At 35.4% G+C, this 25548-nt stretch overlaps 1 protein-coding gene across 2 annotated transcripts in view; it reads left to right on the top strand.

Moving 5' to 3' along the window:
• TM9SF4 (transmembrane 9 superfamily protein member 4) overlaps window positions 1-25548 on the top strand; it is a 74475-nt gene that overhangs the window by 19872 nt on the left and 29055 nt on the right. For both annotated transcript variants that reach the window (XM_069834400.1, XM_069834399.1), the window contains exon 6: window positions 13045-13248. In XM_069834400.1, coding sequence (XP_069690501.1) covers window positions 13045-13248 — 204 coding nt within the window. The remainder of the gene's footprint in view (window positions 1-13044; window positions 13249-25548) is intronic.

The raw sequence follows: 25548 nt of genomic DNA, 5'->3' as shown, positions 1-25548 counted from the left end.
TTAAAGTACACACTACAGAAATATTGTAGGTGATAGAAGGTGCTGTTATCTGTTATTATATTGCCGAAACTATGCCATTTACGCAGCGTTACATGATCAGTCGCCATGGAACTATGGAGCGATGCACAGCATGTATATGCAATCAAAGTGCTAAAAACAATGACAGTTATGAGACTGCTAGACGAGATTTTGTTACACATTTCAATATTGGACGTCATGATCCTGTGCCTAGCGCACATGCGATCAAATTATGGATTACAAGTTTCGAAGTCACAGGATCTGCTACGACGAGAAAGCCACCAAGTAGAAGAAGATCTGTCAGCAACCTCGTAACTGTCATTGTTTTTGAAAACGCTTTGATTGCATATGCATGCTATGCACCAATCCATTGTTCCATGGTGACTGATAATGTAATGCTGTATAAATTGCATATTTTCAGCAATATAACAACAATATTTCTATGGCCTACAATATTTCTGTAGCATATACTTTAAAATCACCCATTTCCCTGGCGAACCCTATATAAAACTTTTACATATATAGCTAGATCCTAATCTGGTAAAATTATATAACGTCACATTGTACCATGTTACATGTATGCTATTGTTATGTTATATACTGTTAGACCCACGAAGATACGAACGCAGTTTTGAGATTCACCATCTGTATACTCAAGTCAATTGTTCCATGGTGACTGATGATGTAACGCTGTATAAATGGCATATTTTCGGCAATATAACAACTGATAACAGCACCTTCTATGGCCTACAATATTTCTGTAGTGCGTACTTTAAAATCACCCATTTCTCTGGCGAACCCTATATAAAATTTTTACATATATAACTAGATCCCAATTTGGTAAAATTGTATAACGTCACATTATACCGTGTTACATGTATCCTATTATGTTATATACTGTTGGACCCACGAAAATACGAATGCAGTTTTGAGATTCACCTTCTGTATACTCAAGTCAAAAAATAAAGAGTTACAAAGCAGTGATATATACCCAGTGCATGCAGTTCCTTCCCTATTTCATCCCACAACTGATCTTTCTTCCTTACATTCCTGTAATCTTCATCGCTCAAGTCGTATAGCATGGAAAGTCTCCTAACACACACTATTACCTATTCAGTCTCCACTGTCGAAATGAATGTGGGATGCAGGAAAATGCTGCTTGCAGCAAACTGCTAGTAGTAACACTGCAGTCCCACCATCTATGCGGGATTGTGTCGCTGCTGTGTGAGTGGATTCCTATCCTCCTGTACTCACAATAATTCGCGTCAGTTTTGCTTTCGCCGCTGCTCCCTCGTTTTGTGTTGGTGTGAGCAGACCTTAATGCAGCTTGTACTGTTTTTGGAGAGCACATAATTAGTGTCTTAAACCCTCAGTTGATGTTGTTTTCTGATGAACATTAATTCTGTTCATTAATAATAGCTGTTCTTTTATTCTGGGCATGCGAATTGTATAGTCAGGACTTTTTTCCTGTATATGAGTACATAGTATAGAGTGCTTAGTTGCAAGTTTTTGGATCCATGAAAGACTACACATTGGGCAGACAATATGATAAATCATGGCACAGTTCCCAACTGAGATATCAGTAGCCACCTCCAAAATAAGCAACACTATTAGATTGGAAGAAATGAGCATTGGTTTCTGCAACATGGTCAACCTGTCAAGAGATTCAGTTCATGTGATAGAGTTGCCGAATCATTGAATGGTCATCTCATAAATCAGCAAAGAAATGCGAGCAGAACACCATGCTGAACAATGTGTCGTCATATGAAGGATTTACTAATGAAGCCATTTCGACCTGTTTTCGTTAATGAACTTTGAAATGCTAATATGAACTGACGTAACAAAGTGTGTGCTGTATTGCTTCAGCAGTTTCTTATAACTTTATCTGGAGTAAATTTCCTCTTTACAGATGAGTGTGCAATTTAGCACAGCATTTTGCAAACACACTGTCTATATTTTTTTTGAAGGGCCTGTTAACAGAACAAGCTACCTGGAAATAATGCCCTCAGTTGACTAAAAGTGGAGTTATGAATCAGGTATGGCTTCAGCATGACAGTGCATCAGTCCATTTCACACCAACTGTTCCTAAACGACAACTTTCCAGGAAGACAGATTTGTCATGGATATACATCACTACCACCATCATCACGGCTTCCACAAAGTCTCAATTTGACCACACTGGACATCACTCTGTGAAGATATAGTAAAGAGATAGTGGGCGCAAATCACTAGAGTGATATCCTCTTTTGGAACCATAACATCAGCGATGTTACGAAAAATATCATAAAGAACTTGAATATGTATCCAATTCTGCACTGACAGCAGTGAAGGGAGCTCATACAGATCTGTTAGATCAATAGGTATGTAGGGATACAGTGATTTATGGTTCATAAATATCACATATCTTCGAATGTAAGCAAAATTATTGTATAAAGTTTCTATTTTTGCAATGTGTTTTTAGGGTTAAGTTTTTTGTCGGAATATGAGATCTGAACTTTGTGATGTTATGGAACAGCATGTGTTTTGAATTTTCGAAAGATCACTGATTCACTGGTATATCCATTGCCTGTGTTGTCAGAGTTCTTGCAGGTCTCCTATCATCTGAGTGTGAATTTGTCAATTTGTCTATGTGATAAATAGAAAACCATGATATAAAATATAAACACTTCGAGTTTGAGCTGTTGTATTTCTGTTTGAATAGTGGACGTTATATTTGGACAATATAATCACTTCACAAGCTTTTACTTTGACCTTTTTTAGTTTGTTTCAGAGCCTTCTTATCTGACTTAACTCCAAGAGAGGAGCGTCATTGAATGAAGTAGGCTACTGTCAGATAATGTAGGATAAGAATGTATTAAGAAATAGACAGTACTTCTTTTTTTTAAATAAAACTGTATTAGTAAATTACTGATTTACATACATCTTTACTATCTCTGTAAGTACAGATGTACTCCAAAACGCTTAGTTTTAATCTTTTGGTACACATTTGTATTTGGCATAAGCCTACTTCAAAAAAACAAGTTTCCGAAATCACATTTATCTATTTCTCATTCCATATCATCCTTTTGTTCTCTACTCTTTTCTCCCCTCTCTTCATTTCTGTACTCATGTCTCAGTCTGTTTTTTCATGTATCTCTCTCTCCTTTTTGTTCGTTCTGCTCCATTGTTTTTCAGTGCATCCACCTACCTACCTATTTATTTTTCCCTTTCTTCTTCCATTCTGTCCTCCATCTCTTTGTAAATCATATTTGTTCAGTGCATTTTCATACAATAAAGTTTCGTTTATACAAACTGTTTCTGGAAGGAAGGGTATTTTGTCACAGAGTTGCAGCTTTGTATTTTTTTTTTCTTTTAGTGTGTTATTTTACGATGCTGTATCAACATCTCAGGTTATTTAGCATATGAATGAATAAATGTACACTCATTATATGCACAACATGAAATTTAGAGGAATTGAGTTTTTGTGGAACAGTATATTTGTAAATACTGTAAACTTTTTCCATCCAAACATATCAGTGCTATACAGCAGAGTTGTCCAAATGAGCATGCTAGCATTGTGCCAGAGCCAGCGCTGGCATGCAATCTGTAAGAGAGTATAGGTAGGAAAAACTTGCTGTTTGCAGTGTGTTGTATATGCTAGTCTGCTGGATTTATACACAATATCTCATGGTGTAAAAAAGCGTAGAAGTGGAGAGGCATCCTCATTCAAGCAAGAATGGGAACAGTACTATTTATTTATGTCCCACAATGAACATGCTAAATGCTTGGTGTGCCACCTTGTTGTTGTGAATTTGAAGAAACATTCCCTTGAATGTCATCATAACTGGAAGCACAAAGACTGGAAGCACATTTTGGAAGGAACAGAAAACCTCGTTAAGGTGCAGGAACTGAAGAAGCACAATTAACCATGAATTTGGAAGTAAGTGTTAATGCTTTTTGACGAATTCTGTCTGGTCTAATATGCTTTGTTTTTCCCCAATGTATGCATTCCATACATGTCTAAATAGGAAGCTGAAAGATTGAGTCCATCTCTGCGAGCAAGCTACAAAATTTCGTTGTGAATAACAAGAGGACCAAAAACATTTATGGAAGGTAAATTCGTGAAGGTGTGCTTGATTGATGCGATGGAACTCATCTGTTCATCAAAAGGGAATATTTCGAGAAAATTAAATTCTCCCACCAAACAGTAGAGCAGCAGATTGCTGATGTGGCCGAGGATGTGATGAGACAATTAATGTAAAAATGTTCAAATTTCATTCCATCTTTGCTTGCATTGGACGAATCAACTGACATTTTGGACACGGCACAATTGACCATCTTTGTGTGAGGTAATGAGAGTTACCTTCGAGTTACGGAGGAGTTCATGGAAGTTGTCCCTCTCAAAAACACAACCACCGGAGCAGATATCTTTCAGGCAATGGGTCTATAGTGGGATCATTTGTTCTCTGTAACTACTGACAGTGCAGGAGCAATATGGTGAGCATGGAGTGGTTTTGTTAGGGCTAAGTTAAATAGCTTCAGTGTAATATTTATACAGTCTGCTTCATTAATCAGAGGTGCTTTGCACCAGAGTGGCAAAAATTGCAAATGTTATGGAAGTGGTAATGCGCATAGTATATTTTGTTTGATCTCATGGCCTTAATCACAGACAGTTCAAGGAATTTCTCGAGTCTATAAATGTTGCATATTCCATACCATTGCGAGGTACAATGGCTGAGTTGCTGGGCTGTCTTGAAAAGATTTTTCCTTCATAGGAACATATAAGTGAATTTTTCATTATGAAAGGGAAGCCAGAATGTAAACTTTCTGATCCCAAATGGATCGCGAACTTGGCATTTTTGTCGGATATCACAGGTCATCTAAATAATTTGAATCTTTCACTGCAAGGTGCAGGCCTTTAATCACAGAGACAAGCGATAAGATTGAAGCATTCGAAAGAAAACTATCTCTATGGAAAAGCTAATTTGTCAGATCTTGAATCAATTTGGGAAGGGACAAATATAAAAGAATATGTCAGAGTTATTCGGTTTTTAATAGAAGAATTTTCGAACCGATTGCAAGGTTTGTGCCAACTGATGCCAATTTTCGATTTGTTTGTCTAACCATTTTATGTATCGTTGAAAATATTACACATTCTTTGCAAATGGAGGTAGTTGAACTACAATGTAACACTAGGCCGTGCCTTCGACGTGCACGCACAATTCTGATTTATAAGGATGGCGATCCAGATATTCTTAAGAACTGGCGTCCAATTACGATCTATTCTGTTCTGCTCAGAATTATTGAGCGTGTATTAGACATCAAGTTACGATCTTATCTTGATTTAAATCTTAACCAACGAGGTTTTATGTCTGGTCCAGGTGTTTTCCTAAATTCCTCTATTGTTAATGGATGCCTTAAGGATTCAAAAGTTAATAAAAAGGATTGTTGTGTAGTTTTTCTGGACATCTCTAAGGCGTTTGATCATGTCTCTCATCAACACATTGAACAAACCCTCAATGCTATGCCTATACCTCCAAAACTCAAGACGCTTATAACATCGCTTTTAATAGGAAATTCTACTACTATCACTATTAATAAAGCTACAAAGACAGCCCCTATAATGATCAAGCAAGGAGTTGCACAGGGGGCTCCACTCTCACCAATTCTATTCAATGTTGCCATTGACTTCGTGATGAAGGAATTAAGCGAAAGTAATATCTCTGGAGAATATGGATACAATATATCACCTCAATTAAATAATCTTTCCATTCTTGCATTTGCGGATGATCTAGTATTATTGTGTAAAAATAAATCTGCCGCTCAATATTCAACATCGCTGACTATGAATTCCTTAGCTAGAATTGGTCTTGAAGTAAACCCGCATAAAAGTAATGTTATACACCTACGTAAAGGATATCTCTGCTCTGATTCCCTCACCTTGATCGATGGACAAGAAATATCTTGCATCAAATCGGATGAAGTTATAAGATATCTTGGCATTACTTTTAATGATGAAATAAAATTTAATGCGGCGCAACTAATTGAAAAACTGACAAAAAATCTTAATCAGCTGGTCACTTCACCCTTACTCATGCCTGACCAAAAGATAAATATATTAAATCAATATATCTGGCCTCAGTTGGTTTACCCCTTCCTTTAAAAGATCGTAAAGTGAAATTTCTATCTGATATTGACAAATTAATTCACAGCGCTGTTAAGGAAATAATTAACATTCCTACTGACACCCCGGATGCTATGTTGTATGCACCAAGAAGATTGCGAGGTTTAGGAGTATTTAAAGCCCAGTGGGAAGCTTACCTTCAGCACTTAAATATTTGTCAAAGACTTTTACACGTTGACAACCCTCATGTAGCAGCCACTCGAAATCTTCCAAACGAAATTGAACATTGCATCAAACAATTACCAATTATCTTCGGTTGCTCTTCTCAAAAACTAAGAAAAGCATTGTGTGAAGATTCTTTTCATCAATGGAGCAAATTGAAAAGTAAAGGTTTGGGAGTTGTTTTCTATTCATGTAGCAGCCACTCGAAATCTTCCAAACGAAATTGAACATTGCATCAAACAATTACCAATTATCTTCGGTTGCTCTTCTCAAAAACTAAGAAAAGCATTGCGTGAAGATTCTTTTCATCAATGGAGCAAATTGAAAAGTAAAGGTTTGGGAGTTGTTTTCTATTCTCACTGGAAGAAAGGTAATTCGTGGATCTCAACCAAAAAGGGATTTTCGAGCAGCAGTGGATGCAAGCCATTAAGATGAACTGTAATACAACACCTGTACGTACTCTCCCTGGTAGAACTCTTGACTCAACCCATTGCAGAAGATGCGACGAGCAAGAAACGCTTCCTCACGTCTTGGGTTTCTGCCATCATGGAGAATTGCTCCGAATCAACAGACATAATACGGTTCGTTCTCTCATCGCAGCTTCAATCCGTCAGAATGCTTCCTATGAGGTTTATGAGGAGGTTGGTTGCGTCTCTTCTGATGGCTCTACTAGACGGGCTGATATCATCATAATTGATTGGCAGAAGGATAAGGGTGTCATTCTTGATCCCACAATCCGTTTTGAGATGCATGAGCAACAGCCACAAGAGGTGTGTCGTGAAAAACAAGTCATATATAAGCCTTGTTGTCAGCATCTTGGAGCACAATACCACATTACACATTGGACAGTTTTTGGGCTCATGTTCAGTGCCTGTGGCACGATCCCACATGAAACTTTAAATCAACTTAAACAATACAAAATTTCTGATGCAACAATTGGTGCCATAGGATCTCACGTGTTAAAATCATCCTTAGCTATAATTAGTAATCATTTGTACCCAACAAAATTTTTATTGTAAATGATTTCCTACGTTTTCTTATCTTAATGTTTTTTCTTTTTCTTTCCAAGTGTCACAAAATTGTTTTGTTTACTTATTATTCTTTATGAATTGATTAGTAGGCCGATCTATCGAACCCTTATTTAGGGCGACTTTTGTTTATACAAATTATCTATCTTTTCGAATCAACTTACAATTTGCAAGGATTTTACTCCAAGTTTCCTCAACAAACCTATCCTAAATTGCATAAGCACACAGCTAAAGTGCTTTCTATGTTCAGATCGACAAACAACTGTGAAAGATTCTTGTCGATCTTAAATATTACAAAGTCCAGATTACGAGGATCACTCAGTGACGACAATCTGCATCATTGTCTTGGATTGACTATGTAAAAAACATTTGTCCCAGACAGAAAAAATTGTAAGTCACTGGTAATGTATTATCTTGTTTCAAATAAATAGCTCTAGCAATACTTAGTTATTCTCTGTACTTACATTCAAGACTTGATTTCCTTCTCTCCATTTTCATTTGTATCAACATCTAGATTGCATGAGCACCCACATACATTGGAAAACTGACTCCCATCCCTGCTACAAGAGAGAGACAGTATGAGCCGTCGCTTTATGGTGGAACGGCATGCTACTATGCCTGCCAGTGCGCAGCTTCACAAAGTCTGCAAAATCTGGTCAGCTCTGCTATACAGGATGAAATTAAACCTTACGTTTTATTTACAATGATGAATCGTTGAAGTGAAAAAGAAAATAATCTTCTTTCACGTTCTATTTCTTTGTAACTTTCAATGAAGAATTACTCTTTGAACCAGCTTTGATGGTTCATATTACGAAAACTACTTACGTAGTGTTACGATTTAGTTTGTAGGATATTGTGGACCATTCCAATTCCAATAAAATGATCTAATAATGATTTTTTTCTATAATATACAGCTTAGGAGTTATTTGCAGTGCTATTTAGAATTTTACTTACATTAAAGTAAAGTACAATGCAGGCCTCAGAAATGAAATTTTTGAGAGGAGTTAAGAAATGTACAAAACTAGATCACATAAAAAACTAAGACATAAGAGAAGAATTACAAATTTTTTAACAGGAATGAGAGATTAAAAGATTATAAACGACAAGGGAAATAACATTTAGAAAGAATGCCAGATACAAGATTAACTAAACAAATATGGAAATATAAACTTAAAGGAAACATCTGTAGGCAGACCAAGAAAGAAATGGCTGGAAGATCTTTCATGGTGGAACAGACTATACTATGAAGTAAAGAAGAAGAAAAAGATTAATTTTAGTACCATTGGTGGAGCTGGCAACAAGCCATACTTGGATCAGACAGGCAAGTTTAAATGAGAGGTTATAGTTATATAATGTTTACAACTCACCAGGGGTGTTGAGATGTGAGGAGGATAGGTCATTACTTTATAGTGCTGAAGTTACATTAATTTACTTCATATGATAACAAATAAATGTCCAGGAAATGGTAACTGGTAAGAAGGTTTTAATGCTTCTTTAATCACAATCACATGATTATTAACCTTATACGGTACCGGCATTTCCCATAACTGTGGTCCTGGAATACAACTATGGTCCATTCAAATTTTGTACTCCATAACGTAGTACCTCGTTTATCTATATTTTTGCTTACTGTACTTTGAAGTCAAGTCACTGCAGCTATCTATGAATTGGCTATGTTACTTCTACAACATAGTTGTATCATGGACCATAGTTTTGTTCCAGAACCATAGTTATGGGAAATGACAGTACATAAATATTCGAGATTTTCCTCCACATTGTATAATATTGCTTTACTTGTATCATAATAACAATATCAATGGGATTAATGTGTAAACATAAGTTCTGTAAGTTCATTAATGATCAAAGAACTACATTAATTTATAGTGTTCTCCCCAAGGGCAGGTCTTTCACTGCAAACCCAGCATTCTCCAGTCTTTCCTATTGTCTGCCTTTCTTTTAATCTCCGCATATTGTTTTTTGCTAGAAAAATTCTATACGAAGAAATTATAAATATACAAAATTTTAGCACTCTCCTGAAAGAGTGTGTTCTCGTGCTATGACCCATGTATTTTAATGTTGTCTGTCATCTGATATCTTCTTCTGTCTCGAACTTTTCTTCCATTCACCATTCCATTCAGTGCATCCTTCAGTAGGCAGTTTCTTCTCAGTCAGTGACTCAGCCAATTTTTTTTTCCTTTCAGCATTAATTCGTTCTTCACACACTCTTTCTAGTACAGCTTCATTTCTTATTATATTTGTCCATTTCACACATTCCATTCTCCATATCCAAATTTCAAATGCTTCTAGTCGTTTCTCTTCACTTCGTCATAAAGTCAATGTTTCTGCTCTATACAATGCCACACTCCACACAAAGCACTTCACTAGTCTCTTCCTTAGTTCTTTTTCCATAGGTCCGCAGAAACTACTTCTCCTTCTATTAAAAGCTTTCTTTTTCATTACTATCCTCCTCTAGTTGTCCTGGCAGCAGCTCTTGTTATTATTTATAGTAATTACTTATGTACTTATAAATAGCTTTTAAGAGACATAAACGTTCATTGCTGCTCTATTATTTATAGTACATCCCAAGTATTTGATGCTGTCCAATTGTTCCACTGCCTCATTTCAAATTGATAAGTTTACCTTTTTAGTTTTCTTCCGATAACTATGATCTTCATTTTTTTTTTTTTTTTTTTTTTTTTGCATTTATCTCCATCCTATACTGCTCATAGTTGGCATTTAGTTCCAGTAGCATGTTCCATAGTATCGTCTCCTTTTCTGCTAACAGTGCCATATCGTCAGTAAATCTTATGCACTTTATTCTTTTTCCTTGTAATATCACTCCTCCCATGTTCTGAAAACAGTTCTTCACTAAATCTTCCAAGTAGTTGTTGAACAGGGTAGGTGATAATGTGCATCCTTGTCATACTCCTTTCCCTATTCGACTTCCCTTTGACATTCCTTCTCCTATCCTGACTCTGACTCTTTATTTCATAATATAAAGGTTACAGAGTAGCCTCCTCTCTTTCCAATCTACACCTATTTTCTTCAGGTTTCCTGTAAGTTTATTCCAATCCACTCTGTCAAAAATCTTTTCTAGGTCCACATATACTACATACACTTCTTTATTTTTCTCTAGGTATCCTTCATCGATTGTTCACAGCAGTTCAATTGCTCCTCTTGTACATTTTTCCTTCTTGAAGCTAAATTGCTCTTCTTCCAACTCTCCTTCCATCTTAGAATATAAACGTCAATTCAGTATACACAAAAGTATCTTTGCTAAGTGCGATGTCAGGCTGATAGTCCTGAACTCATTACATCTCATGGCATTACCTTTCTTCAGTATTGGCAGCAACACTGTCTTCATGAAATCTTTAGGCCGTTCGCCTTTCTCTTATATTTCGTTATATAATGATAGAATATCCTTCTTGTCTTCACCCAAGCATTTCAGTAATTCAATGGAGATTCCATCAATTCCTGTTGCTTTTCCATTCTTCATTTTCCTAAACCAGGTTTATACCTCTCTAGAAGCTTTCTGGCAGTATGCAAGATTCAAGTGTTAACAACATTTTCATTAAGAGAGAAATTATGGGTTAATCTTTGTCCAGGATCAAGAGATGTTGTAATAAGTGGGAACATTATATGTGGAATATTTTAACATCCATTATAAGGTAAGCCAAGGGATCAGGAAAAACAGAGTGTTAAAGGCAGAAAAGTATTATAAGAGTAGAATTATATCGAGGTTTTACTGTATTGACCAGCGATGGGGAAAAGGGGTGGAACGAACATAAACAGCAACTTACCCACTCCACATCTAAAACAGCAAGGTCAGGCGTATTTCGTCGTTTCCGGGTTTGATTGTTTACAAGACTAGTCCAAAGCTGTGCAGTGGCGTAACCCAGTAGAAACGTGATGTAATAGTTTTGTTATATTCCTGACCTAAACTAATAGGGTACTGATAAATGTTAATAGAACGAAACAAGCGTTTACATTTTAGTAATTAATTCCACATAATGTTAAGACATTTTATTAAATAACAGAGTGAAAAGTAAAAAAAAAAAAAAAAGAAGAAGAAGAAACATAAATATCACAATAATTAAACTTTAAATTTTCTCTGTTAACAGCAATATTTAAATTGATTTTTTTAAATAAGGAGCATTAGCAAATTTTATGTTTAGGAATTTAGCTATTATGTTATAAATCCATGGGCCGAAGTTGTTACCTCCTTCCGAAAACACCTAAATTGTTCTGCTATACGTTTCGAGAAAAGATAACTAACACGAAGTATGTTTGTTGCTAAACAAACTGAAGCTGGCTCGTCTGATTTTTAATGAATGTTTTAACCAATTTCTTATTGCGGGATAGCCCTATTTAAAAAGGACATAAATTAGCGTTTAATCTGTAAAATGACTACACAAAACTGTCACGATACTGTAATATCAGGATTTCTGTTATAACAATGTCACCACGATATAATTACAAATTCAAATATTTATCTGCCAAATTCTTCTCACTATAATTCTGTTCATGGAGGAATTTAAAATGCCAGAACACACTAAACAAGGAGCAGAATACCTCCTTGTTGCACAACAAACACAATGCTTTGTTATTTCGAGGAACACGAAAGTACTTATATTCCCATTCGTCTTTGTAAATGTATCTTTTTACTTTGCTGTGGGACATGATTCCACCACTGATACTCGCAGACTTGTGACAGAGTAGTCGCGATTTGGACGGAAACAGATATAGGAATGAGTAGTCTGCTAGCTAGCAGTGGGAGGGGTTCAACTATGATTGAGGGGAAGGGAGCACAATGTGCTACTTTTCCCCATCACTGGTATTGACCTTATCTTGAATGCTCATTCTTTCTCTGATGATTATTTGTTAAAAACCGAAATATATTTAGTACTAATCACAACATTCATAATTTTAATACAAGATACAAATGAGATCTCCATCTTCCTTTTATTGTCCAGTGCTGTGGAGTAACAGCATGCCTGACCATGAAACAAGTGGGCCCAGGTTGAAATCCTGATTGGGATAAGATAAGTTACCTGGTTGAGGTTTTTTGTGGGGTTTTCCCCTCAACCACTTAAGAGCAAATGCTGGGTAACTTTCAGCACTGGACCCTGGACTCATTTTCCCAACGTTATCACCTTCATCTCAAGACACTAGATGACCATAGCAGTTGATAAAACATCGTAAAATAACCAATTAAAAAATCTTCCTTTTGTTAGTTAATCTCAGCTGTTATAAGAAAGGAACTCAGTATTTATGCATTACAGTCTTCAGTGCATTGCCTAATTATCAAAAGTTATGTAGGTGGTGCGGGACTTTTAACTAACCTGTATATCGGTAATGTAAAAGAAAAATGAAACTATTCTTCTATTAATGTCATAATGTCACTTCTTAGGTATTGGGAAATTTGGCTAATGTTACTTCGGAAATGTTTGTAATTGTTTCTAATTTGTACTATATTAACTATAATGAATTTATGTTCAGTATTGGTTTAGATCGTCCATTCTTTTGCACAGAGTATTCCTTCCAGATAATGATGGTGGTAATGGTGGTAGTGGTGATAATAGTGATTATGGTTATGATATATAAATATTTCTGTGGCACTATAAGAGTATATGCAGTTGGTTTTGTACTAATGGATACATACTATTTGAACAGGAATACTGACAATGATCATGGTGAGGACTTTGAGACGTGACATCGCGCGGTACAATGCCGATGAAGGACCAGATGAGGCTATTGAAGAGACTGGTTGGAAACTTGTACATGGAGATGTATTTCGTCCACCGAGATATTCACGACTCTTTGTGGCTGTTATTGGGAGTGGTATTCAGATCTTTTTCATGGCACTCATCACCATATGTATGTATAATGTTTAGTATTTGTCTGTAATGAAAATAGAATTCAGTCCAGTAATTTATTTAATTTAGTGTGTTTATAAAAGTAAAGTTTTTAAATACGGTAATATATTAGTTTGTCTCGTAAGTAATGTCGTGTTTTTTTTTTTTTTTTTTTTTTTTTTTTTTTTTTTTTTTTTTTAAGTTTGGCATTTTGTAAGATTGTAATGATTTTCTTTATATGGGCAATGAAATTTACAGGACGCTATGGTTATTATTGCATATTGTGAGCATGTGACAGTCATCAATTAACACAAAGAATATAAAATAGAGGTGATAAAGTTTGAGATCAAATTTTTTTCTAAATCACTGTTGGAAACAGGATTATAAAGCCGCTGCATTAGTTGAATGTGTGTAGTTGAGGGTTAAGATGTCGTTAGTGAGCATGTAGCACAGCGATTATTCCAGTGTTTAATAATGGAGAAGGAGACATTAAATATTTACAACGTCCTGAAAGACTTCAGGAATGGAATAGTCAGAATACACGCAGAGTTTTGGAAAAATATTCACAAAAAAGTACTTGTAGGTTCTCAGAAAAACTTGGTGCTTCAAAAGATACAATACATCACCACATTAAGATGCTTGTAATATCACATAGAAGTTGTGGATCTGTACCTCATGAATTTACGCCTGAACAGGCTCAATGCAGAGTGGATATTTGTCGTCAGCTTATTGCTAATCCCATGGATGATAGATTTATCAGGAGGATTGCCACATGTGATGAAAAATGGATATATTACCGCAACCCTGACACCTCATGACAGTAGCTTGATCCTCTTCAGCCTTCCAAAGTCGTCATGAAACAAAATCAGTCCGGTCCTAAAGTAATGTGTGTCTGGTGGAATTTTGAAGATTGATTCACTTCAAGTTTGTTCCAAATGGACGTGTAGTCGATGTAGATCTTTATTCTCAACAGCTAGAACAAGTTCAAGTTTTGAGAGAGAGGTTCCCAGCATCAGTTAATCGAAATAGAATTCTCTTGCTACAGGACAATGCAAGATCTCATACCACTTGAACTACCCTGAAAAAATCTAGGAATTGAACTGCTACCATAAGTGGCATATAGCCTTGATCTTGTGTCTTCAGATTACCCACTGTTTCGAACCATGGCCCATTTTCTGCGTGGAAACAATTTCCAAAACTTTGTAAGCTGTTGAAATGGGTATCACCAAATTCTTCACATCAAAAGCGAGAACTGGTACTATCACAGGATAACAAGCCTTGCTGAAAGATGGCTCAAGACTGTAGAAAATGGCCTTTACTTTGAAGAATAGATAACTGAAATGTTGTTCTAAAATCGACATTACTTATGAGACAGTATATGTATTTTATTGCAGATTTAGAATAGTTCGTATGATTGCTAATGAGTAGATAAAATTTCACTTCCTTAAAAGTAACAAATTATGTTACACTTTAAACTACTGAAAGTTTCTATACTGTATAGGTGGTATCTTATTATTAAACCTAGGATTGTATAAGTCTTAAAATCTCAGGCTGGGGTTTGATGTGTACAAACTGTAGGTAGACAGTATGAGAGGCCTGGTACTGTGTACTGCTGATATTGGTGCAGTTGTGCATTTGCGTGGATACAGTACAGACGTGTGCATTACGAGTGTTGCCGAAAGTGAAACGAAATCCACTTGATAAGTTAAACGAATATGTATTAAAGTATACTGTATACGACACCTAAGAATGAAAACCTCGTAAGTCGACTTTTTTTCGAAAATGCGATTTTCACTCAAATTTATGGTCTACAATTGCAAAATTTTCATTTTTAATTTTTTTTTTTTCATGAAAAAAGAGAAAAATTGAAAACCACGTATCTCTTTATGCTTTAATTTTAAAATGAAAAGCGCATATCTCTAGTCATTATAGAAAATCCGACTTATGAGCCATCTATTTGAATGTGAAAACCTTGTATGTCGAAATCATATAGAATTTCCGACTTACGAGCCATCTATTTAAATGTGAAAACCTTGTATATCGATTTTTTGCTCTCCTGTAAAATTTAGAAAATCAGACATACGAGGTTTTCATTCTTAGGTGTTGAGGTATCTTATTATTAAACCTAGGATTGTATAAGTCTTAAAATCTCAGGTTGGGGACTAGCGTAGTTTGATGTGTACAAACTGTAGGTAGACAGTATGAGAGGCCTGGTACTGTGTACTGCTGATATTGGTGCAGTTGTGCATTTGCATGGATACAGTACAGACGTGTGCATTATGAGTGTTGCCGAAAGTGAAACGAAATCCACTTGAAAAGTTAAACGAATATGTATTAAAGTATACTGTATAGATGGATTCTTATTATTAAACCTAGGATTGTATAAGTCTTAAAATCTCAGTCTGGGGACTAGCCTAGTTTGATGTGTACAAACTGTAAGTAGACAGTATGAGAGGCCGGGTACTGTGTACTGCTGATATTGGTGCAGTTGTGCATTTGCGTGGATACAGTACAGACGTGTGCATTACAAGTGTTGCCGAAAGTGAAACGAAATCCACTTGAAAAGTTAAACGAATGTGTATTAAAGTATGGTGAAAAAGTGTTTGTTGTGAAAGACTAGAGTAAAATATACTGCAAGCCTTGTCACACTGAACTTAGTGGGAAACAATATTTCAATATAGAATTAAATGTTCAAACAAAAAAACATATACAAAATATTGAGAATATAGAAACGCAATTGGAACATCAAGAGTCTAAACACGATACTGACGCATTTTACAAAAAAATGTCCTTTTGTAGCCAAAATGAGAAACTTCAAATCCTGCAGAGTCAAAACTTTAAGGATAAGAAGAAGAAGAAGAAGAAGAAGAAGAAGAAGAAGAAGAAGAAAAAGAAGAAGAGAAGGAGGAGGAGAAGGAGAAGGGAGAAGGAGGTATTTTGAGTATTTGAAATACAAAATACATCAATTTTATGTATTTAAATACAAAATACTACTTTCGAAAATCCTTAAAAATTACAAACTACAAAATACAAATGTATTTCAAATACTGCCCAGCCCTGACTATGACTTATGCCAGTTATCGTCTCACAACTGAAAACTGATAATATAAAACACTTAAAAAGAAAGCATGATCGAGGTTTGTGAACAGCGTTTTTGAATAGAAGGTGGACCTTCAAAGCTCAATGATAGAGCTTGTAGTTCTTATGCAAAGATTAGATTTCGTGTCTTTTGTGTGTATGTGACATTTTAAAGATAATCATTTATCTAACTGAAATTTAATTAGGATGCATCCTATCAACGCCGGCCGTGAAAGCCTGCATTCTAAGATGAAATTTAATTGTATATTTTTTTTTATTTTGAACATACCATTTTGTTATATGTAACACATCTGTGTTAATTTTGTATTTCTGTTTTGATTATAAATAATGTGATATCTAAGTGTATGCATGCACATTAATCCTGGCATATGGGAACCCAATTATCAATTGTTTCCATCATTCTGAAGAGTGATGGGCACATAGAAATAATGCTTATAAATTAGCTCTTCTTTCTCTCATGAGGGAAGTAGAATTCTCTGCTTCTGAGGCAGGTACTATCCATCCAAGTAGTTATGTCACAGAGTCGTTGAAAGAGGGGAAACCACATGACAGTTACTTACTTAACTGGGCCCTTTTCTTTAAATTAATTATTTTAAACAGTTGTATAATATTACATAGACTTCCATTTCCATAGTACAGCAAATATTTTCAGGAAAGTGCCTAAAGCCCAGCCACTAGTCTTTACAGAGGGACCACAGAAACAGGTGAGGGAAACTGGGATACGACATAATCACTTGGACAAACAGTAGGTGATTTGGAGTATCTGATTTTACTACACAATACTGGATGAGATTATCGAGAACAGGAATTTAATTCTACCAAATAGATTCTTGAAAGGGACATGTATCAACTTCTGCACAGGATATTGCTTTGGTTGCAGAAACAAAAATGAAACCAGTTGTTCTACCATACTTTTACAGAGAGCAATGTTAATCGGGACTTTAGTAGAGTAATATTTTCAGCCGATGTTATATTTAACTCTGCACAAAATGGACAGCAAATAGTTTATTGTTCATGGGCATTCCAATACAATCCTGATCCTGAATATTAGATACGTGGCAATGCCTTATGACAGTAGCCCATAGAAGCCATTCCACTGTGGTTGAAGTATGACTTTGGATGCACTGTAAATGAAAAAGCACCTACTCCGTAAAACTTACACGTGATGCTGCCCATGTAACCTGCGCGAGTTGACAAGGCCATGCTTCAGCGATGGTGGAACAGCTTCTATCTATCGTATGTTGGGGGTGAATGCTCAGTGATGGTCTAGGTGTTTTGTGTATTGGAGTATGTCATGACTCCCTCTGTGAGGATGATGTATTCTGAGAATAAAGTTACTCTATTCCAGCATAATAATCCTCCTATCTGCACCATTGCTGGAGTGTTGAACTGGTTTTTGGAGAGACTGGATACCAGACTGATAAACTGGCCTCGTAATGGAGGGTTGGCATACTTCATATAAATTGGTTGTGTTCTTTTTTTGAAAACTGTTTATTTTTATTTTATGTGAAAGATATTCACATGGTCAGTTGCGCCTAGGCTTTTATTTCATTACAAGGGGAAAGACTGTTTCATTTGTAATGTGTAGTTGTCCCTTAAGATTGATAAAAAATTACACTAAGGAACACGATTTTTACCTCCGGGAAACTAGTGACTGTTTTTTTTGTCAATTTTTATATGTAGAAACTGAATATGTTGTTTAAATTAGCCCATCAGGTCTCAGTTTTAATTTATATTCGATTCCTGATTATGGTAAAATTAATATCATATAGGCTACAGTAAATACTAAGGTTTTGTTACTTATATTTTGTAGAACGAATATATAAAAAATCTTTATATGCAGTTTAAAACATAATTCTTACATTTTATAATGTTTATACTTGGTGCATTCCCTAATCCCTGAACCTATTGTGTGTGTCATGTACACGGCAGATAAAAGTTTAATACCAGATTTCCTTTATCTGAGATGGGAGTGCCAGAGTGAAAGAACTAAATTATTTTGTACTGAAAAGAAGTGTTATCTGTTTCTGTTTTGGAACTTCTATTCTTTACACACTAAAACACATGCAGAGTACCAGAAATCTGAATCTGCGTGATTTAAAAGAAATCAATTTTCTTTGGAATTGACGTACAACTGGTGAGCATTTTTTCCTAGAGCATGTCATGCTACCAATTATATATAAAAGACCAAATATAGCCCTACTTCGGTTTCATCAGCAGGTCTAGCTAGCATCCCTGGCTCTGTTGAAATTCTTACGAATTTTTCAATGTAAATGTCAGTTGAATTTACGATTATTTTGGCGATATTCTTGCTAAAAATCAGATCTGACATAGTATTTCAGAGTACATCTCACGATCTCTTCCCTTTGGACCTAGTGAATGAATTATTGTGTTATGTGCAAGAGTGTGGACTTTTCTCGTTCCACTTCGTTTTTTCTATCTTTCCCTGCAAAATAGCTACTTGAATGCACAACATCAGCATCTTCTTCCTCTGCATCGGACAATTCCGCTCTGAATCTGTCTCATGATCGCTTACTGTAACGTGGCCTTCTTCCCCTCAGATTCATCATCTTCAGAAAATCCTTCATTCTCATTAATACTATCGAACTAATTCAATAAAATATAGGGATCTGAATTTTTGTTAGGATAAACTTTGATCTTTTTGCCTCCAACATTTGTAAAAAAACGATATCTCACAATTTACCAGTAATAGCAATAATAATAATAATAATAATAATAATAATAAGGTTGTAGAAATATTCAGTAATAAGTGAAAAACATACCTTCAAACTTAGCTAAAGTTATAACTTAGAAAATTATGTTTTTCAATGGCACCCACTAAACAAGAACCGTCAATTTTACACACAAAAATGGCAATTTCAAATCTGGAAGTAGACAGTTTGGCGGGAAGATACCTGAAACGACGCAAGTGCAGAAATGTTTAGAAAGAAAGTTACAGAAGAAATAAAATCACTGGGATACACCTGTACCCCATACGCCCATCATAACTTAGAAGGTTGTGTAGTCTGTTGATGCTCACTAAACAACAAACCTTATTTTTGTATACAACAATGACAATTTAAAATCTGGAAGTAGCATAGATCTGTTCTAGACAGATAAGCAGAAAGGTACCTGAAGTGGCACATTCGCAAAAATATGTACAGTAGAAAAAAGATACCACATAACGAAAATGTCTGGGATACACCTATACCCCATGCGCCTAATGAAGGTTAAATAATTTACAAACTACGATAAAATATACTCCTAAACTTAAATAAAAACTATAGTGGTATTTATTTATTTAATCTGACAGGATTAAGGCCATAAGACCTTCTCTTCCATTACCAGATAGCACATAGAAATACAAAAAATACAAATACTATATACTTATATAAGAAATTAACACTAACGCCAGTGTGCTGGAATTTTGTCCCACAGGAGTTCTTTTACATGCCAGTAAATCTACTGACATGAGCCTGTCGCATTTAAACACACTTAAATGCCATCGACCTGGGCCAGGATCGAACCCTCAACCTCGAGCACAGAAGGCCACACTATACCGACTAGCTACCGAGGCCGACAACAAGTTATTACTTTCAAGTAAATACACTCCCTGCTCATATCGAAACCCTAACCAAAATTTTGCACATGCTTAGATACCTAAGAAATGAAGATAACCTGTAAATATTGTCTGCAAATTTCTTTTGCAAGAGTTCGTAATTGAAAGTTGAAATTAAATATAAAAGCTGCTGTGAATGGGTTGAATAGTGGTGAAGTGGAGTCCAGCAGCTCATAGCACAAGTGATAGAGCGTGATAACAGAATTTACACAATAATAAGCAATCCCCTCATCATGCTGTGGAAGAAAATTTCAAACCCAATGTTAGCATTTCCCTTTCTTTTGTAAACACTGTTTTTATCTGTCATATTATGTCTGCTTTTAACAAACAAGTTTTAAAAACTGTTTTCCCTGTTATGTGCTTGTGGTCTTTTCTGTTCCCTTCTTAATAGAAATCATACAGATCTTTAGTTTTAGGTGCAGTTGTGTTTTAACACAGACATAAATTTGAAAGTGATATTTTTTACTGTACATTGATCCTAGACAGTCTATGATTTAAAATTAATTGCTGACAAATTTTACATGGAAATCCCTACTGACGAAACTAAATACTGTAATGGTTTTCTGTGGCAAAGAACCAGTATTAAGTAAGATTTGTACAAATTACAAAATTTTAGAAAATGTTAATGAATTCAGTTATCTTGGCTTTAAACTGTAATTTTTAGGAGATTTAGATATTCCTGCAAAAAGTTTTAAATTTAATAAAGCCATGGGAATCATTAATGGCGTAATGAAACCGTCTCTATTTCAAAAACATACTTGCTGTCTATACAAAACCCTAGGAAGACCAGTCCTTTGTTATGGCAGTGAAGCTTGGACTTTAAGAAAGAATGATGAAAATAGAATTACTGCTAGTGAAATGAAGTTCATGCACCGAACAGCTGGCTATACCAAATGGGATCACAAAAGATATGAAGATATCCTACATGAACTCAGAATGGAATCAGTACTGCAGTATATACACTCATACCAAGATAACTGGTACTGTCATGTCAAGCTTATGCCTAGAACAAGCATCCATTGAGCAGTCCCGAATTACAGACCAGCAGGAGAAAGATCACCAGGACATCCTGTGAAGAGATGGAAGGAAAATTTTGTAGACTGGAACAGTTCTTTTTAGGATTATTGCCTGTTAGGAAGATGATGATGATGATGATGATGATGATGATGATGATGATGACGATGACGATGACGACGACGACATTGGTCCCAAAAAAAATGGTCAGCTGAAATTTTCTAAGTCTCAGAAAAGCTGATTTGCACATGTGTGAGTAGACCTCAGCTGAGTTCTCAAGAGAATGTGTTTTTAAAGGGTTATGCCTGAATAGTTTCTAAATATGCACTGGTTTAGGGTGAATCATTCTTTTCCAACATTCTGTATTGTAACAAAGCTGAATAGTGGTTTACATTATCAATAAACTGCCCATTATAGTAGAATCAAATTAATGTTCCCTGCACTAGATATATTTACTTAGGCAAATGTCCGCAAGACCACAGAATGGCTCAGAGCCAGAGCTTTGGCTCTGTAATCTTTTCGTCATGAGTTCGAATCCTCTTCATAACAGAATTATTTAATTCTATTTTTTTACCATATCTATATAGTATAATATCTTACTAATTTAGTGATAATGTTTAACTTACCTGAAAACCATCTAAAGCTTCCATATTCATGTCAGTTTTAAGCTAGCAAATGGATTTTGGTTTTCTCGACTGAGTTCAGAAAATTAATTATTGTCTGTTATATTTCCTATGTCTCAATACGATTTAATTTAAGTCATTAAGTAGTAAAACAACATGTGTTTTAAACTAAGCTTTCATAGCACCATGATGAAAAGACATTTACTACAACGTGTTATTCTAGCTCACGCACTGAGTTCTCAGGTTCTTGCATTTATGGATTTGTTTAAGGTAAGTTAGGTAATGCATGTTGCAGAATTAGTCATTATTGACGTAGGAATCTGAGAAGGAAAATATTATTTTCCAACAAAAAACATAATAGTGGCACAAAATAAAAGCATCATCTTAATTGAAATAAAATAATTTGAAATGAATTTTTAAAGCCATATTTTTAGTAGGAAGTTCATATTTAATGCCATTGGATGACTTCCCACAATCCCTGGAACATGGACCATGCTATAGGGCCTTTTGAAATTAAATCCGACCCTTCTACCAGGGCAGTGTAGGCATTCTGAATTAGTTGCCGTAATTCATCATTGGTCGCAGGGGATGCATATAGCCAGTTCTTCCAAAGTATTGTGGAGAATGCATTTTAATATTCAGAGATATGGGAACATCCACCGTCAGTAGTGTGACACAATTTTTATTATTGTATGAAATTTAGCAAGTTATTTCTTATTAATTTCATTTACCAAATGTATGTATATACTCTTTGAGAACTTGCAAAGTCATGTACAAAATTTTGTTAACAACAGTCGAACTTAATTAATCCTACCTCAATTTTTTTACACGTCGGTAGTGTGACAATTTTTAGACTCATGTGAAGTAGTAGAAAACAATTTGATATGTTACTGCAAAATTGAAAATGATGGACTAATTACAGTGATTGATGACACAAATATGAGTCTTTCAATGTATCTTGCCTAATGTTTTGTTTAATTAACTACAACTATTTTAATTATAAAAAGTATTTTAGAATATAATGTGCGTCAGTAGTGTGACATCAGTAGTGTGACTTCCAATTGCATTTTCTATTTGATGTGCAAGACAAGTGTTCTTACAACCAGGGACACACTCTTCTTTACTTGTGATGAACTGGACGCTTTCTCCGCCTCTTACGGACTTCAGGGCAAAGATACTCTTCCAATTCACTGGAGTTCTGCGGAAAATATTTATATTTTATCTTATAGGCTGACACAGCAATAACATGTTGAATTTTTTGCGTCCTCATAATAGGTAGGATATTTTCCCAAGCTTTACCCAGTTCCTGCCTCACAGAATTTATTTCCTCACTCTTAACATGAGGCACATTTACTTTGAGTGAGCTACAGGCTCGAGAAAATGTTTCAGCATCTCGCACGGTTACATTTCTGGCTCTAACCAAGTTCCAAACCTTTAGTTTCACAACAGCACCAATACCATCAACGGCACCTTTATCGTGTGACGTGGCAAAGAATGTCCAAGTCAGATTGGACAGATTGAACTGTTCTTTGGGAAGAGTAATGTTTGAAAAGTTATATTTGCACTTGAGTTGTCCAGCACACCCATCAGAAAATATGTTAACATTCTTCATTGCTTCATTTTTCTTTTGATGGTCACAGACAGGTATTTGTATGAAGTCTTTAATGGATGCTCCAAATCCTGGCAGGACACCTGAAATCTTCTCATGAAGATTAGAGAAATTCTCATGATAGCGGCATACACACATTATGTGGCATATCCCTGTGTGGTTTCACATGTGGAGGGCGCAAAGAGGCAAACTTGCTATGACCAACTTTCTTGTTTGGATATTTCTGCAGAAAAGATTATCGACTTCCCTAATTGGATAGAGAAGGTGTCGTCGTGCTGTTGTGATGAATCTTTGTGATGAGACACCCTTCAGACTTGGATCAACACAACTGATCTCATCATTTACACAAAATTCTGTAATGATATTAGTTACATCACCAGAAAGTCTCTCCCTCTTAATAGCTAATACATTATTTTCTAATGGAACATCGTATTTTGTGGCTAATTTTACAACCGTAGCCCTCTGCTTCCTTGGAGACCGAGGCACATTTCTATCAACTTTCTTGAATGCCTTTCCCAGTGCAGATGGTGAAGCCTCACTACTATCCTCGAGTAATTCTTTATTTTATTTTTTTATTTTTCCGTTTTTCTCTTTTTTTCTGTTTTTCTGTTTTCCACTCTCTTAAACTAGTACGTACACAACACCCGTGCCCAAGGCGGGACTCGAACCCACAACCCTTCAGAACAAGCGATAGAGACATGCCGTGCCCCTACCGCTTGAGCCATCTGGGCCGGCTATTCAATTTGTCTCTGACTCTTCTGCTTCCTAATCGCATGCTTAGATTTTCTTATATTCCGTTCCTGGATAGTTTCTGTCGATTTTCTCTTCTCTCTATAATGGTTATCAATGGCAGCTCTATGGCATTTGTAGTCATCATTCTTATTTTTTTCCGCATATGCCCTTTGTCTCTCAGCTCCAGTTTTAGTCATTCTAGAACTTTAAAAATAATAAAAAGATGAAGTAAAAATATTTAAATTAATCTACAATAACCTAATTTGCTTGGAAAGTTATGTTAAGTATGGATTCAAACTGAGGTACTTTTGCTTAAATATTGCACACATAATATAATACAATATTTACTACTTGTCATTAGATTAGTAGACTCAGTAGAGCAATTTTTCAGATGATATAGCACTGAATACACTTCAAACAGCAGCGGCGTCAGTAGTGTGACCAATGTTTGGACAATTATTTAAAAACAAACGACGTTGCTAGCAAAACAACTTTTTGCACCACCTATGGACCACTCAGTAAACTAGCATTTCTTAAAATTTCCAGTAAATTGCACCAGTAATAATCTTATTACGGAAACTTTTAAAATATTTTGTCGGTAGTGTGACATGAAGACAACCATTTTCAAAATTTAAAATATTGATTTTTCCTTATAGTATACTTACATAAAAAGATTATATTTTTTAAATAGAAGATAGAGTGGATATCTTGGTGCCTAAAAATTATGTGTACCTCACTTATTAAACTTCTGAACATAACGTGAAATAATGTTATGAATTGTCATAATGCTAGGTGTTGTACCATGTCATATTTCTTATAATGTAGTGTCCAATGCATTCTTAAAATGAAGAAAATTGATATGTAGCCTAAAAATAGTAATTTCAAGCTTTCATTTGATATATAATACGTAGACGAAAATATATTTTTATTATTTTCATTTTTGGACATTTTCTCATGGACGTTCCCATATATCAGAGATGATCCTGTCTTTGAAAAGACTTCACCAGCATCAGATAACATAATCATGAAAGCGACAAAATTGGGGAAAATTGGGAAAAAAGAATTACAATAGTAGTGCCAAGAAGCCTTTTTCCCCCCACTACTTTCAGATTCGTGGACAGCTTATAGTGACATTTGTTGTTTAGAAGGTATCCCTAAAGAAAAGACAGTAGGATTATTCCAAATCCCTCCTGGAATAACTGGTAGAATACAACCTTTGGACGTCAGCACCTTTTAGAACCATTGACAAGATTTACATTCCTTGATGTAAATGCTTTCATAGAGACAACATTTTAAAGCTCCAATCCTTTGGTTATTATTAATTTGCCTCTCTATGACTCTGCAATGTGATTAAATATTCGTGGTATGCGACAAAATACACACCATAGTGACCACCATTGTTTCAACTGTCGCATAATTTTGTTCAAACAAGCAGTGTAAAATTGTGAGCAAGTAGAGTGTGATAAAAATGCTTTCATTCCATATACTTGGTGCTGATTAATTTATTTTTAATAATTTCATAAATACAAACCACATGGACAACAACTTATAGAATAAAACATGTGCAGTTGAACTTTACATGATATGAGGGCCTCTGGTCATCGAGAGAGATGATGGAACTAAAGT

Source organism: Periplaneta americana, chromosome 9 (genome assembly GCF_040183065.1).
Source record: "Periplaneta americana isolate PAMFEO1 chromosome 9, P.americana_PAMFEO1_priV1, whole genome shotgun sequence".
Classification (NCBI taxonomy): Eukaryota; Metazoa; Arthropoda; class Insecta; order Blattodea; family Blattidae; genus Periplaneta; species Periplaneta americana.
This window is presented reverse-complemented; position numbering and strand designations above follow the sequence as displayed.